We start from the raw sequence: 15,708 nt of genomic DNA, 5'->3' as shown, positions 1-15,708 counted from the left end.
CAACATAAACATATACATATTCATATCCATATCCATATTCGTATCCGTATCCATATCCATATTCGTATGAACATAATCATATTCATGTTCGTGTTTGTTGAATTCAGATCGTGATTGTGACTCGTATTCTTAAACATATTGAGCGATGGATCCATCTACATATAACCACAGTACCGGGCGACGGGGGACACCAGCAACACTCTTACCGGTCAACTGGGCCCTGGCCTTACGTATTAACATATCATGTCACTGGAAATACGATCGTCAGGGCTCTCTCTGGGACCTTTTCCCATAAATGGGCTCCCAAATTTTTAACATTGCATTTTTAAGATTTATTCTACCCTTCCAAGTCATGAGCCACCCCGTGGACCCATGGATTCATTTTTAGCCTTTTAATTTTTGAAATAGACACTTTATCAAACCACCCGAGCCATCTCCCAATTTACTCGAGCCACGCCCGAGCTACCTTGAGCCAAAACCTAGCCAACTCACCTAGGGACCCTACTGACCAAGCCCAGCCCAAAAACCCGACCCATGCTTGCTCCAAAACTTGCTGGACAACAGACCAGATTGCACGTGTATGTGCGTGAGTGCTTTCTAGCTTATCTAGGACTCCTAGTTGCCTTAGGACTCGTCAAGCCATCTAAACACTGACCCCTCGTGACCCTAACCATCCCTAGACCACGGCCAGACCCAGCCCTGACCAGCCCAGGCCTTTAAACCCCAAGCACGAACCACCTGAATCAGCAAACAGTATCGCGCTTCCTTTGCTATCTCACGGTCTCAAACTCCTCTCAAGCCAGCGGCCAGCCCAACCACTCCATCCCCTTGCCCGACCCCTGCCCATCATCTTAGGACCCTGATGGACTACATAGCCCAGCCCCAAACCGAGCCACCCTCTGAAACTCTCGGCTACAACAGAAATCCCTTCGGGAGGAGCCCTGTCAACCGAGGACTCTTCACCAACCCTACAGTGCGAGTCCTAACCCACTAAGACTCTACCAGACCCTCACCCCTGACCCTTCTCGAGCCCCAGCCAGCCCTGGACAAGCCCACTTGCCCCCATGCATAAAACCGAACCTTGAACCTATGCAACCCCAAGAATACCCACGGCTCCTCTTTTCGTTTCTCAGTTTTTCCAGCTTTGTTTTCTTCGGTGGGTGCAGTGTAGGGGTGCGTGCCTTTGCCTTTTAAACGCACGATTATTCGTTGACGATTGGCGAAGCCCGAAGCAAGACCTCGGCTTGAATTCTCCTCAGCTTTCTCGATTTTCTTCAATTGTTTGTGTGTTGTGTGCCGTGTATTGGGGTGAGTTTTTCAGAAAAGAGGCGTGTGAAAGTGTCTGGCCGTGAGTTATGTGGGTGGGGGAAAGGGTTTTTAGTATTTTAAATATTTAATTAATCTCTTAAACAAGTTTAGGCCCATTAAGAATGCAATTAGGCCCATTAGTGCTTGATTAAGAATTAATTAAAACATTAAAATAGTTTTGGTAAAAATAAGTTTGTGAATTTAATAGCCAGGTTGCCAAAAAGTTCGCATTTTTGTTGAAAATCCAACACCGATAAAAATTACGTCCCAGCGTGTAAATCACCTCAAAACCCCATATTTTCGAAAATAAGAAAAAGCCTCACCCTTAATTTGAATAATTAAAAACAATTAACCAATAAAAACATTTTTTATTTTTCAGCCATCGGTCTCCATTCCTCGATCGCAACTCGAATAATTTTTAAAAATACATTTTAATGCAACCATGTAGAAAAATATATTTTAAACTTGTAAATATGCACAACATAATTAATTAATGCAATTAATATACAAAGGAATTTAATAATTTGTGCATGTAGTTCGCGTGGACCTTTAAATTTTCGGGGCGTTACACAATATGTTTGTACAAGAATACAAAATGAAATCCAAAATCATATAGATGCTAACCCAACTATTTTGATGGTCGGCAAGGCCGTATTCCCTCTAAAAAAAAGACCATCAAAACAAGTTTGAGACCTGAAAGAAAAATGGAAGATTGTGTATCGGCACAATTACATTCCTAGTCTGTTTTTAAATTATTCACAATGTGTGTGGCGTTGCATGGTTATGTGCTCAACTACTGATAGATGTACTATCTAATATTATCATTTTCTTTGAAATTGACCAGTGACACTCTTATGAAACAAGAGGTAATTTTTCTGCATTGGCTTTTGAAATTCTCAAATGCTTGTCTTTCTCAAAATTTTCATTCCTGCAAAAAAAATTGGAACCAATGAGAAATCATGGGATTGGCGACGTAAAGGCTCAAATAATAGTGAAAACAAAACAAAATGAAGCATGGCCAAATAATGGTCTAGCAGTTGAAATACTTGGCTAATACAAACATAAATTTGTAGAAAGTGGCCAATAATGGCCTTTAAATTCATTAAGTATCGTTTTTTGCCTGATTTTTTTAGGTATCCATGCTGTAAGATCGCAAAGATATCGAGAAAAAGTTCGTCATTCCCCATAACATTAGCAGAAATTGCCATGAACTATAGGAAATAAACGGATATTAAGGTATGAATTTTCTTAAAAATAATATGTTGGGATCAGGTTGGGTGTAAAATTTTCCATGTTGGGTAGAGAAATCAAAACATTATGCTTGTGTTGTTGTATGGTTAACAAATTTGAGTTGCACCATTACCATCAGTTATAAATTTTGGTAAAGCTGTAAGAGTTCGATCATACAATTGGTATCAGAGTCAATGTCATGGATTTGATTCACATTGATTCCAAGAAGAGAAAATATTGAGAGGGAGATTGTTGGGTACAATAATTTTCTCTACTCGCTAGAGCAATCGAAAATGGCACTTGAGTTGCAGTATGGTTAAAATAGTTGAGATGTATCATTACCATCAATTATAGCTTTTGCTAAAAAGACAAGCACTCAGTCTTACAAATGGAAAATGTGTTTAGAGGGAGGTGAATAAACATTTTTTAAAAATTCTTTAAACTTAAAACCGTTCTTAACAGTTTTTAAGTTTTTAAAAACTATTCTTGAACGGCTAGCTTTAACGGACCACTTTAAAATAGAGTAAGTGTGAGAACGGTCCGGCTTGGCCAATGATAAAGAAACGATTGGGAGTTTAACAAGAACGGTATAAAATATTGAATATGTAAATTTAAAATGTGTTAATAATATGTCACTTCTTCTTCCAGTTAGGAAGGTTTCCATTAAAATAATTTTTCTTTACAACGTCTTGTAACAGCTCTCTTTAGTTAGGACTTATCACACTACCTAAATTGAAAAACTTAGTAATCACCTTACAAGTCCTGAATGTTTAATAGCCCTTGGTTCACCGCACGATATAACAAACAACAAAGACACAATGGTCAGCTTTGTAACGACTTGACTTGGTTGAGGTATCACAGATTGATCCTTGAAGATCTGATGTGATTTGATAAGCGTGTGCTTTGGTTGAGAAGTCTGAAATGTAGACGGTTAAGTTTGCTCAATTGATCTGAAAATATACAGATTGTAGGATTTTCAATTCAACGGCTATGAACAATACGATCGGAACTGCTTTTCAACGATCATCTATAATGTTTTTCGTCAATATGAACAAGTCCTTTTCTATCGTTGTAAGTATCATTAAATTATCTTTAATGTTCTTCTATCTTCTTCGACTTTACGTCCATGCTGACAAACATTAGACTAAATCGGTAACTTTCTATCACTTCGGGAGTTGGTAGGATGCTTTGAACTCTTTCAAGTTTCAGCTTTTGTTTAAGCGGTTTGACTTGCAATATCATCCTTGAAATTCTCAAAACTGTCTGTTTGTAGTGTGGTTGGAATGTGACGGTTTGAACATTTGCACTTCATTAAATTTTCATACCGGTCAATTTTATTGATTATTTCTTGCAGTTGGAGTTCAATAAATACATTAGTTTTACTTCTTGACATAATGGCTTGAACTACTAAACATCTTGAAAATGACTGATTTGATCCAGCGGAATGAAGAACCTGTCATACAAAAAAAATAGTGGGCCGGATTGTAAAACAACTTGATGTTGTTTATTTGGTCAATCACCAAACATAAATACATCACATTCTTTGTGCATAAGCTTGTAGATTCAGATAAGTGCAAAAATATTCAAATCAAGGAAAAATGAAGTCAATCAGAAATTCATGCTCTTGAGTTCAAAGTTTCAAAGTATAACGTCCAAAAGTCAACTCACGTAAACCGCATACATGAAAATGATTTAAATTAATTGATTTTAAATCTTGATTGATACTTACTATATGATTGAAGGTCTAATTACATGATTTCAAGAAAATTGAAGATTTTGTCCGAATATTCGATAATAGACTGGGGAAAAGCAGACCGGAGACGACCAAGATAAAATATTTTTCGATAAATATTTTTGAGGCTTAATAATATGATTAAATATGATTAATTTTTCTAAAAATGTTGCAGCCCAAATTTACGAGATGAGCTCGATTTTATTCGGGAAGCCGATTTTTGTCAAACGAAGTACTTTTAAAGGCCCAAAAATTATTATTTTTGAAAAAAAAAATCTTGCAAACTTTTATTTTTCAATTAAATAGGTATTATTGGACCTAATTTACCTATGATTGAATGGCCCAATTATTCCTAAAAAAATCCCAAAACCCTAACCCATTATACATGCAATTTTCGAAAATTCAAATTGAAACCTTGGGTTATTTGGACTCCATTCAGCCTAAACTTCACACAACACCACATATACAAGTTTCTAGAATTTTGAGAGCAAAAAATTCAAGGTCGTTCGTCTCTCTTTTCAACCCATGACAACAATCGTATATTCGAGAGCTTTAAACACAAAGGCATGCTCCTAATCTTTATTTATGCCCCATTCAAATCATATTATGCATGATTGAGATATTTTAGCATGAAAAATATTTGAATACAATTCGGTTAATATTTTGATGATTATTATCAAAGTTTTGATGGTTTTACGATATGTTTGAGAACGTTATGAATTCTAAGGCATGTTGCTAATACAGGTGTTTAAGGGATGGAAATAGAGTCGTTTAAAGGTGGAACATAGGCTGGAATCAAGCTTGGTCAAGGATGGATGAACCTAGCGTTTCATGGAGTGTTTTGGGCTTCAAGGGCTCGGATAGGGAGGAACCACGCCAGGGCTTGGCCAAGGCCTGGTCAAGGCCTGTGCGTGGCTTGGTTTAAGGGCTAGGAGGGTCCATGGAAGGCTAGATCTTGCGGCAACAAGAGATGGAAGAGTCCACAATCTCTAGGACTCTTCCCCATTCACGCGTGTAGCAAGTTCAGGAAGGGAGAGGTGTGTGACTGGTCTAGGTGGCTAGGCTGGTCCAGTAGGGTCTAGGGAGGATGGCTTGGGGATTAAGACACGGTCTGGTGCCGCATGGTCCATGGTGGCTTTGTGTTTGAGGGCCGCGACTTAAGATTCTTGCGCGAGGATGGTTCGCATGGGCTGGGGGCTGGTGCGCTGGTCTAGGAGGGTTCAGGTAGGGTCCAGAAGAGTTAGGGTTAGGTCTGATCCTAGGTGGCTCGAGGGTGTCTCGGTGTTTGGGAGCCGTGGCTTGACTTGGGAGAATAGGGTTCGGGTTTAGGCTATGAAGAAAATTTGTTCGAACCGTGGTCCACGGGGGACGATTCATAGTTCATGAGGGTAGTTTAGATATGAAAAGTTTATGTTTAGAGTTTGGAAAGAAAATATTAAGTTTTGAATTAATTCGGAATTAAAACGCTTTACGGTTTAGTAATTAAGGAAATAAATCGAAAGTCTCGGGTTTATGTGTAAGAAAAATATAAGAAATTAATTTTAAGCTTATACGATGGTTTGGATAGGCTCAAGTTAATAAAAGTAAGAAATCGTCAAAATCGAGAATTTTAGAGCCCAATGGCAAAATGGTCATTTTGCGTCCCGAGTAGTACGAAAGGCTTGACAGTGTCCTGAAAAATCATAATACATGCTAAATGATATTTTAAAAGATTTATGATGAAAATACGGAATTTTATTATATATTATAAATCTTTACAATTTTTACTATTAAAATGTTATTTTACGAATTTGGAAAGGACATGATATTTATGAATAAAAAGGAAAGAAAAATATTTTGAAGGATGTGAATTGCCTATGATAAATATGATATGATATATGATGATTGAAAATATCGTTAGGGAGAAGGCTCTAAAGGGAGCTCAACGATCATATTTCTATTTTATGGCGGTGCCTAATGCTCGTCTCATGCGCAATGGTAAGCTAAGACTGATCAGTTGACCACATGATATGATTACAACTAGTGATATATGATGATGGAAAACTTTACGATTAAATGATTTATAATTACAAGATTATTTTAAATAAAAGTGTGATTTTAATGCATGTACATGTATATGTATTATTTGTTACATATGGTTAGAACGTGCTGAGTCATTAGACTCACTAGGTTTGGATGGTTGCAGGTGAGGATGATATTGAGGGAGACGCTGACACTTGAGTACTCTCGAGTCTCGCAGTACATTCTTGAGAGACATTTATTTTCCGCATTAGCTTGATAGTTAATGTTTCGAGAAAAAAATATTTAGAATGATTTATTTAGATATTGTTATGCTTTATTTTAAAGTTTAGTTTTGATCATGTTAATAGTTGACGTAGGATTTTTGTTAATTGACGATTTAAGGATTTTTATGCACTTGAAATTTTAAATGTTAAATTAATTTTTAGATTTTTAAAATATTGAGTATTTTAAATTACAAGTTTCGAATTTTACAACAAAAAATTGCAGGATTTTAAAGTTAAAAAGTAGTTGACCTTTCACAAAGTTATTGGATCAACAAACTCTGAGGTAAATCATAAAGCTGGACACACAAGCCTCGTTCACACCAAATCTCAAACACCTTGAGTGAAGAGAAAAAAAGGCCACAAAAACTTTAATACATTTGTGCTATAAATAATTGGAAAAATTTCATATTACCGGTGCCGATACACGAGATACGACTGGAAAATCAGCTATAGATGTATGATTAAATCACGGCAGGTGAAGAGTGTCCGAAACGCTTTTGGAATCGTAAAAAAGAACAAAGCCAAAGAACACAAGTTTTGGCGGCATTATTGGTTGCTAGAACAACCGAAGAGCATTCAGGAATCGAAGAAACCAAAAATCAAAGGTAAAGCAGCAAATGGGCCAGAGGAACGTCAGTGACAAAGTATTTGAGAGGCAATGAGATGACTATGTGCATGAATGAGTTGTATTTGAGGAAAAGAAGCAAAGAATATAGAGAAGATGGAGAAACTTGAGGGGAAAGTATTATGTTGTGTAGAATTTGTTGGTTGCAGAAGTTGGAGGAATAAGATTGTAGGACCGAGTATTTGCGATTTTATCAAAAATGATAGCTGGTGATAATGCTACAACTCAAATCTTTTAAGTCGTAATACAGTCAATCTCAACGTTTTGATTTCTCTACCCAGCAGAGACAATCACTAGTAGAATTTCCTTAATTTACTTCGTATATTCCATAAAGTCATAGGCAGATAATTGCCGAAGTAAACGCACATGAAGTAATAGGGTATCATTTTACTTCGCATTATAACCGAAGTCGTATCCAAGAAATTAACAAAGTATTTAGCCGGTTTAATGAGGAAAAACGGTCAAAAATTAGACCGATGCCGAACTAAAACAATGTCTTTTACTTTATCGATTTCGTAAAGTGCAGAAGTAATAACTTATATATAACTACAAAAAAATATTGTACTTAATGACGAAACTTTAAACCATTCGAAAAATCACCTTCGCAATCATATTGACGTTTTCTAAAAACCGTCGCTAATAGCTTATTAGCGACGGTTTTTGACATAAACTGTCGCTAATTAGCGACGAAAAATATCAAAATCTGTCGTTAATTAGCGACAGTTTAAAACCGTCGCTAATTATATATATATATATATATATATATATATATTTGTTTTATAATTTAATAAAAAAATTTAGTTTTATAATTATTAGTAGATACATGCTAACAAAATGCATGATTCCAACATTCAAAAATTTAACAAAAATCGAAGCTAAAAAAAACTTACCGCAAATTGAAACTTAGATCGCCTAAAGAGAAATTTATCACATATGTGAAGTGGTGTGTAGGAAAGCGACAATTTCACTAAACCGTTGCGATTCAAAAACCGTCGCTATAATTAGCGATGATTATATTAAACAGTCGCTAAGTGTGTTAATTAGCGACAGTTTAATTAAAACTGTTGCAACTAATTAGCGACGGTATCTTTAAAACCGTCGTAATTTTTTAAATGGCGACGGTTTCAGAAGCAACTGTCACAAAATTTTTCGATTTTTAATTACCCATCGTTGACACCTAATTTTTTGTAGTGACTTCATAGTTTACATTGATTGACGAATGAAATGTTTTGTATAACTTCACAGGTTTTGTATTTTGGTGAAATAAATGCTGCGAATGGCTTCGTTGTTATGGAACTATGATGAAGTAATTATATTTTATAACTTCGCCATGATTTTATTTGTTGAAGTATTTGGTATTTTATTACTTCGCAATTTACATTTATTGACAAAGTAGTCAATTTGAAAGAATTCATTTTATTTTTGTATTATAGTGAAGTAATTAATAAAGAATGACTTCACAATTATTGAGTTGTATTAAAAGTTAACTATCGGTTCATCTTTTACAAAGTAATTAAAGAAAATTAAAAGTTAAGTATGATTCATTTTTTTACTTCACTAAATATAAATTTTAATCTTTTTTACTTTTTACTTCATCAAAACTACTATTTCGAAGTAAAATGTTACAAAAAATTAGAAGTAAAGTCCGTGTTTTTAAAATTTTGAAGTAAAAAATAATGTTTTACTTCGCCGGTGTTATTACTGAAGTTAATTGGTATATTCCACTTCATAATAAATAATCGCCGAAATAATCAGTGGCGAAGTAAAAACCAAAAATTCTACTAGTGAATTATTACACTAAAAAATCTCTCTCCCAATAATTGTACTTCTTGCAATCAATGAGAAACAAACCCATGACATTAGCTCTAATTTCAATTGTAGGACTTAGCGCTTGTCACTTTACCAAAAGTTATAGCAGGTAATAACAGTATAACTCAAATCTTTGAAACCATTCAACATCTCAAGTATCACATTTCAATTATTTTATCCAACATAGAATTGAAGTCAGGAGGATCACATCTTTGTTTTTTTTTTCCATTCAATTCCTTCGTTTTATGAATTTTTGGTCCAGACTTGTAATAGGTTGTGACAATAGGGCTTGACTTATATAAATAGCTAAATTGACCTAATGGTTGAATTGGTTACGAGGGCATTTTTTAAGCCCAAATCTTGCTAGGCTCAAATCCTAAAAGCTAATAAAAAAGCCCATTGAGTTAGAATATTTGGGCGGTTTGAGTCTCTGCTCGGCATATGTTGATGAAGTTAATTCATGATCCAGGAATAAGTCAAACTACTTGGGGGAATGAACATAAATAGACGGAATCACATGAGTGAGACTCGACAATTTCATCAAAATAACACACAAAATTACAGCAAATGGTCTCTGCAACTTCTAGCAATTTTAGTTCATCTTATATCGCATCTTTTCCAATTTATTTTGTAAATACGTTAAAAACAACATCGAAATTAAATATGTTGTCGTTCATGAATTTTCTTTGTAATTTTTATTAATTTTCTTCGATTGGATTTCTAGTTTCGCTGATTGTAGAAGTCATATTATCTTGGCACGATTTCGTGCATGCATAAGCAATTTTTCTATCTTACTATTATATTATCATAATCACAAGAGCTTTTTACTCTTAATTTATCTCATATATATGTACATTTTCAAGGCAAAAAATAATTACCAATAATGCTCATAATAATTAAAAATAAGAATTATCCACTTAGAAGTTTGAACTGAAAAATAGATAGTAGAAATAGGGGTGAACAAGATTTCGGTTAAATTGAATTAACATTTTCGGTTAAATTGAATTAACAGACCGAACCGAACCAATTCGAAAATTCGGTTCAGTTATTTCAGAAATTCGGTTTTCAAATTTAAAAAATTCGGTTATATCGTTTAATTCGGTTCGATTACTGATTTTCAAATTTTTAAAATCGATTAACCGAATTAATCGATATAATAAATACTATTATTTAATAAATTTTTATTATTTATCAATTTTTTATATATATTTAAATTTTTAATTTTAAAATCAACCATAATTCTAATATAATTCTAAAGGTCTTGGCTTTCTCATTCTCACTTATCTATTCTCCACTCTTGACTTCATCCGTCGTCCACCCATCTCTCGTCACCGGTCGAGACGATGTCCGCCCATATTATGTTATTTTATATAAAAAAACATGTTTTAATTGTATTCAAACAAAACTTATACATTTGTGATGTGTGTGATTTTATATTTTTATGCATTTGTGTAGACTGTAATGTTCAAGAAAAATTACATATATAATTGAATTTAAATCACAATTTTTTTTAAAGCTAATCGGTTAATTCGGTTACCGACCGAATTAATCGATTTTTATTCGGTTCGATTTCATCGGTTATGAAAATTAATTCGGTCGGTTCTGTTATGAATAAATATTTCGGTTCGGTTCGGTTCGGTACAGTTATGGCTAATTCGACCGAACCGACCTAACGCTGACGGCTGACACTAGAAATGGCTTGTATAAAATTATTCAAGATATATACACATCTTGGTGAAGTCTTTGAACGAGTGTGTCGAAAAACAGGACCAGATACAGCCGTTCCCTTGCTTTATCATGTGCTCCATATCTGCTCTCAAATGAACCATGGCGAAGGTGATAACTCTGCTTTCTTGAACTGCCGCATTTGTGTTTTCTTTCAGGGAACACTTTCTTACCCTCCTTAGTTATCAGTTATCCTTTTTTTTTTCTCATATTCATTTGTTACCATTCTCATCCAGCATTTTTGTTTATCCACGGTTAGTATCTTTTTGTTGTAATTTATCATTCTCTTTGATTCTTGAGTGCAATGCGTGTCTGACTAAGTAAGGGAGTGCAATTTCTTCGTAGTTACCCAAAATTTTATTCTGTAATTCGTTTTATTTCATCAAGGGCTCAGTCTGAGGGCCGAAGCTAAATTTTTTGAAGGGGGCATGGTTTTCCCACTTCCCATTGTGTCATCTCTTCGTATGCCCCCGCCTTTGGATATTGAAGACAGGTGTGGCTTGAGAAGTTCGTCCAAGTCCATAATAGAGACTCTCACAACGGAACTCGTTCATAAATTCAAGTCCCCTTTTGAGCTCAAGCAATTGCATTCCCTTGCCATCACCACCGGCATTCCTCTCTCGGTCTTCCCACTTTCTCGTGTAGCCTCGGTTTGCGCTCTTACCCCTAGTTTTCCATATGCTCAACAAATCTTTGAGCAAGTTGAAGAGACGGAAATTTTCTTCTGGAACTGTTGCTTAAGAGATTTTGCTAAGAGCGATGCTCCATTTGATACTATTTTACTGTTTTACCAGTTGCGAAGGCACAATGTGTGCCCTGATAGTTTCACTTGCTCTTATGTTCTTAAGGCATGTGTGGAATTACTAGATAATTTCCATGGCAGAACCATCCATGCATTTATCGAAAAACTTGGGCTTCAGTCTAACATGGTCTTGCAAAACAAAATTGTTCATTTATATGCATCTTGTGGGGATGTTAGCCATGCCGTGCTATTGTTTAATAAGATGCTGCAGCGAGATGTTGTATCTTGGAATACTATGGTCACACAACTGGTGAAGAGGGGTGATGTGGATTCTGCATACAAGCTTTTTAAGCAAATGCCTGTGAAAAATGTGAGGTCTTGGACTGCTATGATATCGGGGTTCGTTCAGTGTGGGAAACCTAAGGAAGCTATCAATATGTTCACAAACATGGAAGAAGAAGGCGTGAAGGCGAATGAGGTGACTGTGGTGGCTGTTTTAGCGGCCTGTGCTGACCTGGGAGCACTCGATCTTGGGACTAGGATTCATGAGTATTCAAAAAAGAGCGGGTTTCAGAGAAATATCCATATCTGTAACACTTTGATCGATATGTATATGAAATGTGGATGTTTAAAAGATGCACATGAAGTTTTTGGAAATATAAAAGAGCCAACTGTCATCTCTTGGTCAGCCATGATCCAGGGGCTAGCAATTCATGGACAAGCTGAGCAAGCATTAGAATTTTTCTCCAAAATGGTTCAAACAGGTGTGAGGCCTAATGGGGTCACCTTCATTGGGCTCTTACACGCTTGTAGTCATATAGGATTGATAAATGAGGGACGTGCATATTTTTGTAGCATGACTCGAGATTATGGAATCATCCCCTCTATCGAACACTATGGTTGCATGGTTGATCTATTAAGCCGAGCCGGGCTGCTGAAAGAGGCTCGTGAGTTGATAAAAAAGATGCCTATACAGCCAAATTCGGCTGTGTGGGGCGCTGTTCTTGGTGGGTGTAAAGTTCACAAGAACATTGAAGTGGCTGAAGTAGCCATAGAACACTTGCTTGAATTGGATCCATACAACGATGGTTATTATGTGGTTCTGGCTAACATATTTGCAGAAGCAAAGAAGTGGGAAGACGTTGCAAGGGTGCGAAAATTGATGACGAGTAGGGGGTTGAGGAAGACACTAGGCTGTAGTTGGGTCAATGTTAATGGGGTGGTTCATGAGTTTGTGGCTGGGGATGAGTCTCATCCTCAGTCTCAGGAGATTTTTGCAGTGTGGGACAAGTTACTTGTCTGTATGAGGTTGAATGGTTACGTGCCAAATACCTCGGTGGTTCTTCTTGACATGGAGGAAAAGGAAAAGGAGAAATTTTTGTTTAGTCATAGTGAGAAACTGGCCCTTGTTTTTGGGCTTATTAATATGAAACCTGGAGAAACAATAAGAATTTTTAAGAATCTTCGTGTATGTGAAGATTGTCATACTGCTTTGAAGCTGATATCTGGGATTGTACGTAGGGAAGTAGTTGTGCGTGATAGGAATAGATTTCATTGTTTTAAAGATGGCTCTTGTTCTTGCGGAGATTATTGGTAGTTACCCTGATTCGGGGTTGTTGGGTAAAAAATATTGAACTTGCTAGATATAGCTTTTCATCGTGTTCTATTAAGATTCCACTGCATTAGGCTCGTTTAAGCTTTATCAGTGTATCTGAAACAGGACATGATAATATCATAGCAAATTACACGCACAAACAAATTTGTAAGACACTTTCACATGTCAATTATTTGGATCACATATAAAAAAGTACTATTTTTTATGTTTATCCGTGAAACTCATTCACACTATACAGAATCTACTAAATTACAAAGTTTCTATCCAAAAAGTGCAGTCGAATGTAAACTAGATAGTCTCTTTGATAAGTCGTACTTCTCGATAGTAGATTAAATGTACCATCTCGAGCAAGTCCAAGGTCCTGTATATGAATATGGTCTATAAACAAACCATTTATTCTTCAGTATCGATACGAGCTTTAACGTCATGTTTCAACCTAATGATACTCTCCCTAGCGGCCCATTTCAGATTTGGGGCCAATATGTTGCATTACAAACAATAATGTAGTTCGCAAACATCTCTTCCTCTTACTATTTTCTATGGCACTAAAACTGGAATCATAATTCATTGAGATATGTGATATCTTCAATCTTGTTGTTCCTGTTAGAGTAGATGTCCTGTAAGCCAACGGTTGGCTAGGGAATTTATTGATTCAAGTGAAATAAACAATCTTTATTTTAATATAATTTAACTTTTTATGGTCTTTTATACTTTATCTGTATACACATGCAAACAGCATAGATAAAGTCCTTGATTATGCTTTAATACAAATGAATCGTAATTCGATGTTGATACTCATTTGTAAACACTGCATATTCTAAATTCGTTTCTAGTCGATTCAGCCGTCTAAAACAGGGATAAAGATCGCTTGAGCTCGAGACTAGCATCTGTGATGTTGTGTACTGCGTTTCTAGGTAAGGGCATGGAGATGTCCAAACATGCAGATGGGTAGTCATATGATGATTATACCGAACAACCCTCCCTCGGACTTTCCAAGTGGTTATCATTCATCGAGAGGATAAGTCCGTGGTTATGATTGTACACCATTAGTCCTTACGACCCGGGACAACACTGAGCCTCTATATGCTAGGGCTGTGCTTTATCTCGTTTACCGTCTCCAGGAGAGTCATCAGGTGGCGAGGTTGGGTACAGTTGCGATACATATAGAAGCCAGTGCATTGTAGTCGGGGATTCACCGCTCACCTGCGGGTGTGGATATCCTATGTGATCTGATGAAATTATAGCGCATGGAATCTCTGGCCAGAGTATGAGATGTACGTTAGAGAAGGAGTTCTCCAACCGTACATGCGATGCCACTATTTATAGTTATCACATAGTTATCGAATTATTATGCAACCCTCGATTAACCAATGGTTGCAGATTCGATCGGGATATATGAGATGAAGGGACCGTACTGTACGTTAATCATAATCGACTGGTTCTTGTAGGCACTATCAGTGATACCTAGGGGATCATGGGGCGATGCTATTAGACGCTCTTACCATGATCCGATGGATGCAATCGGAAATGAGTTCTGACATTCTTAATCAAGGTGTTGATGAAAAGAATGAGGCTAACTAGGGTAAGCCCGAATAAGAATAAATATTATTCTGAATCACAAAGAGTTGTGAACCCACGGTTAGCTGTATCCCTGAACCATTGAGGTTCACACAAGCACTGGATCATTTGTTCCCGTTGAGAGAATAAATTCAAAGAGTTGAATTTATATTATGATATAGTAAATTCAAGGAGTTGAATTTATGATAATTAAATTTTGTGAAAATTAAATTCAAGTAGTTGAATTTATGAGATAGTAAATTCAAGAAGTTGAATTTATGAATTTATAAAATTTGAGAGATTAAATTCAAGGAGTTGAATTTATAAAATTTGATAATTTAATTTATTAAACTCAAATGTTAGGTTTATTAAATATTAAATTTTGGAGGTGATAAAAATTCAAGGAGTTGAATTTAAAATTTAAATAATAAATTCAAATGTTGAATTTATAATGTATTTAATTTATTAAGTTCACGAGTTGAGTTGATTAATTAATAAATTAAATATGGTGGGTAATATGTTTAATGGGCTTGTAGGAGTACAAGTCCAACATATTAAATAATTAAAGTTATTAATGGGCCTTGATTAATGGATTAAACTAGTGTGACTAGCCCAATTAATTAATCAAGCCAATTAATGTTAATTAAAGAACCCAATTATTATGCTATGATAATTAGGTCATAGGTTAATTATAAATAAGAGTTGAGAAGAAAAACCCTAGCCACCACCATAAGCTATTTTCGAAAATCAGCCTCTTCCTCCTCCAAATATTTTCGGCCTCCTTGATCTTTCTTTTCAAAGGTTGAGCCGCCTCTCGTTTTAGTCTCCAACGCAAAACTTCTCCCAATTTTCTAGTGCAAATTGGAAGAGGAATAGATCATCCAGTCGTGGACCTGATTAGAAGAAAAGAGAGGAGTCTCTTGAAGAAAGTTCATAGGGATTCATCAAGAGCTAGATCTGTCATACCGGATCAGTTGGTGTCCAGTGATTTAATCACCAAATGTATAAAATTTTAATGCCCTCTGAATGTTTAATCGTAAAACAATACGAGTGTCCAAACATAAATATATTTTGATTGTC

The 15,708-nt window shown here is 35.7% G+C and overlaps 1 protein-coding gene across 1 annotated transcript; it reads left to right on the top strand.

Annotated features, from left to right (window-relative positions):
• The first annotated feature begins 10,743 nt into the window (after positions 1-10,743).
• LOC142541081 (pentatricopeptide repeat-containing protein At5g66520-like) lies at positions 10,744-13,226 on the top strand. Its single transcript, XM_075647631.1, has one exon. The coding sequence runs from the start codon at positions 11,143-11,145 to the stop codon at positions 13,051-13,053; it is 1,911 nt and encodes a 636-aa protein (XP_075503746.1). The 5' UTR covers positions 10,744-11,142; the 3' UTR covers positions 13,054-13,226.
• The last annotated feature ends 2,482 nt before the right edge of the window (positions 13,227-15,708 follow it).

Source organism: Primulina tabacum, chromosome 3 (assembly GCF_025594145.1).
Source record: "Primulina tabacum isolate GXHZ01 chromosome 3, ASM2559414v2, whole genome shotgun sequence".
Taxonomy (NCBI): Eukaryota; Viridiplantae; Streptophyta; class Magnoliopsida; order Lamiales; family Gesneriaceae; genus Primulina; species Primulina tabacum.
This window is presented reverse-complemented; position numbering and strand designations above follow the sequence as displayed.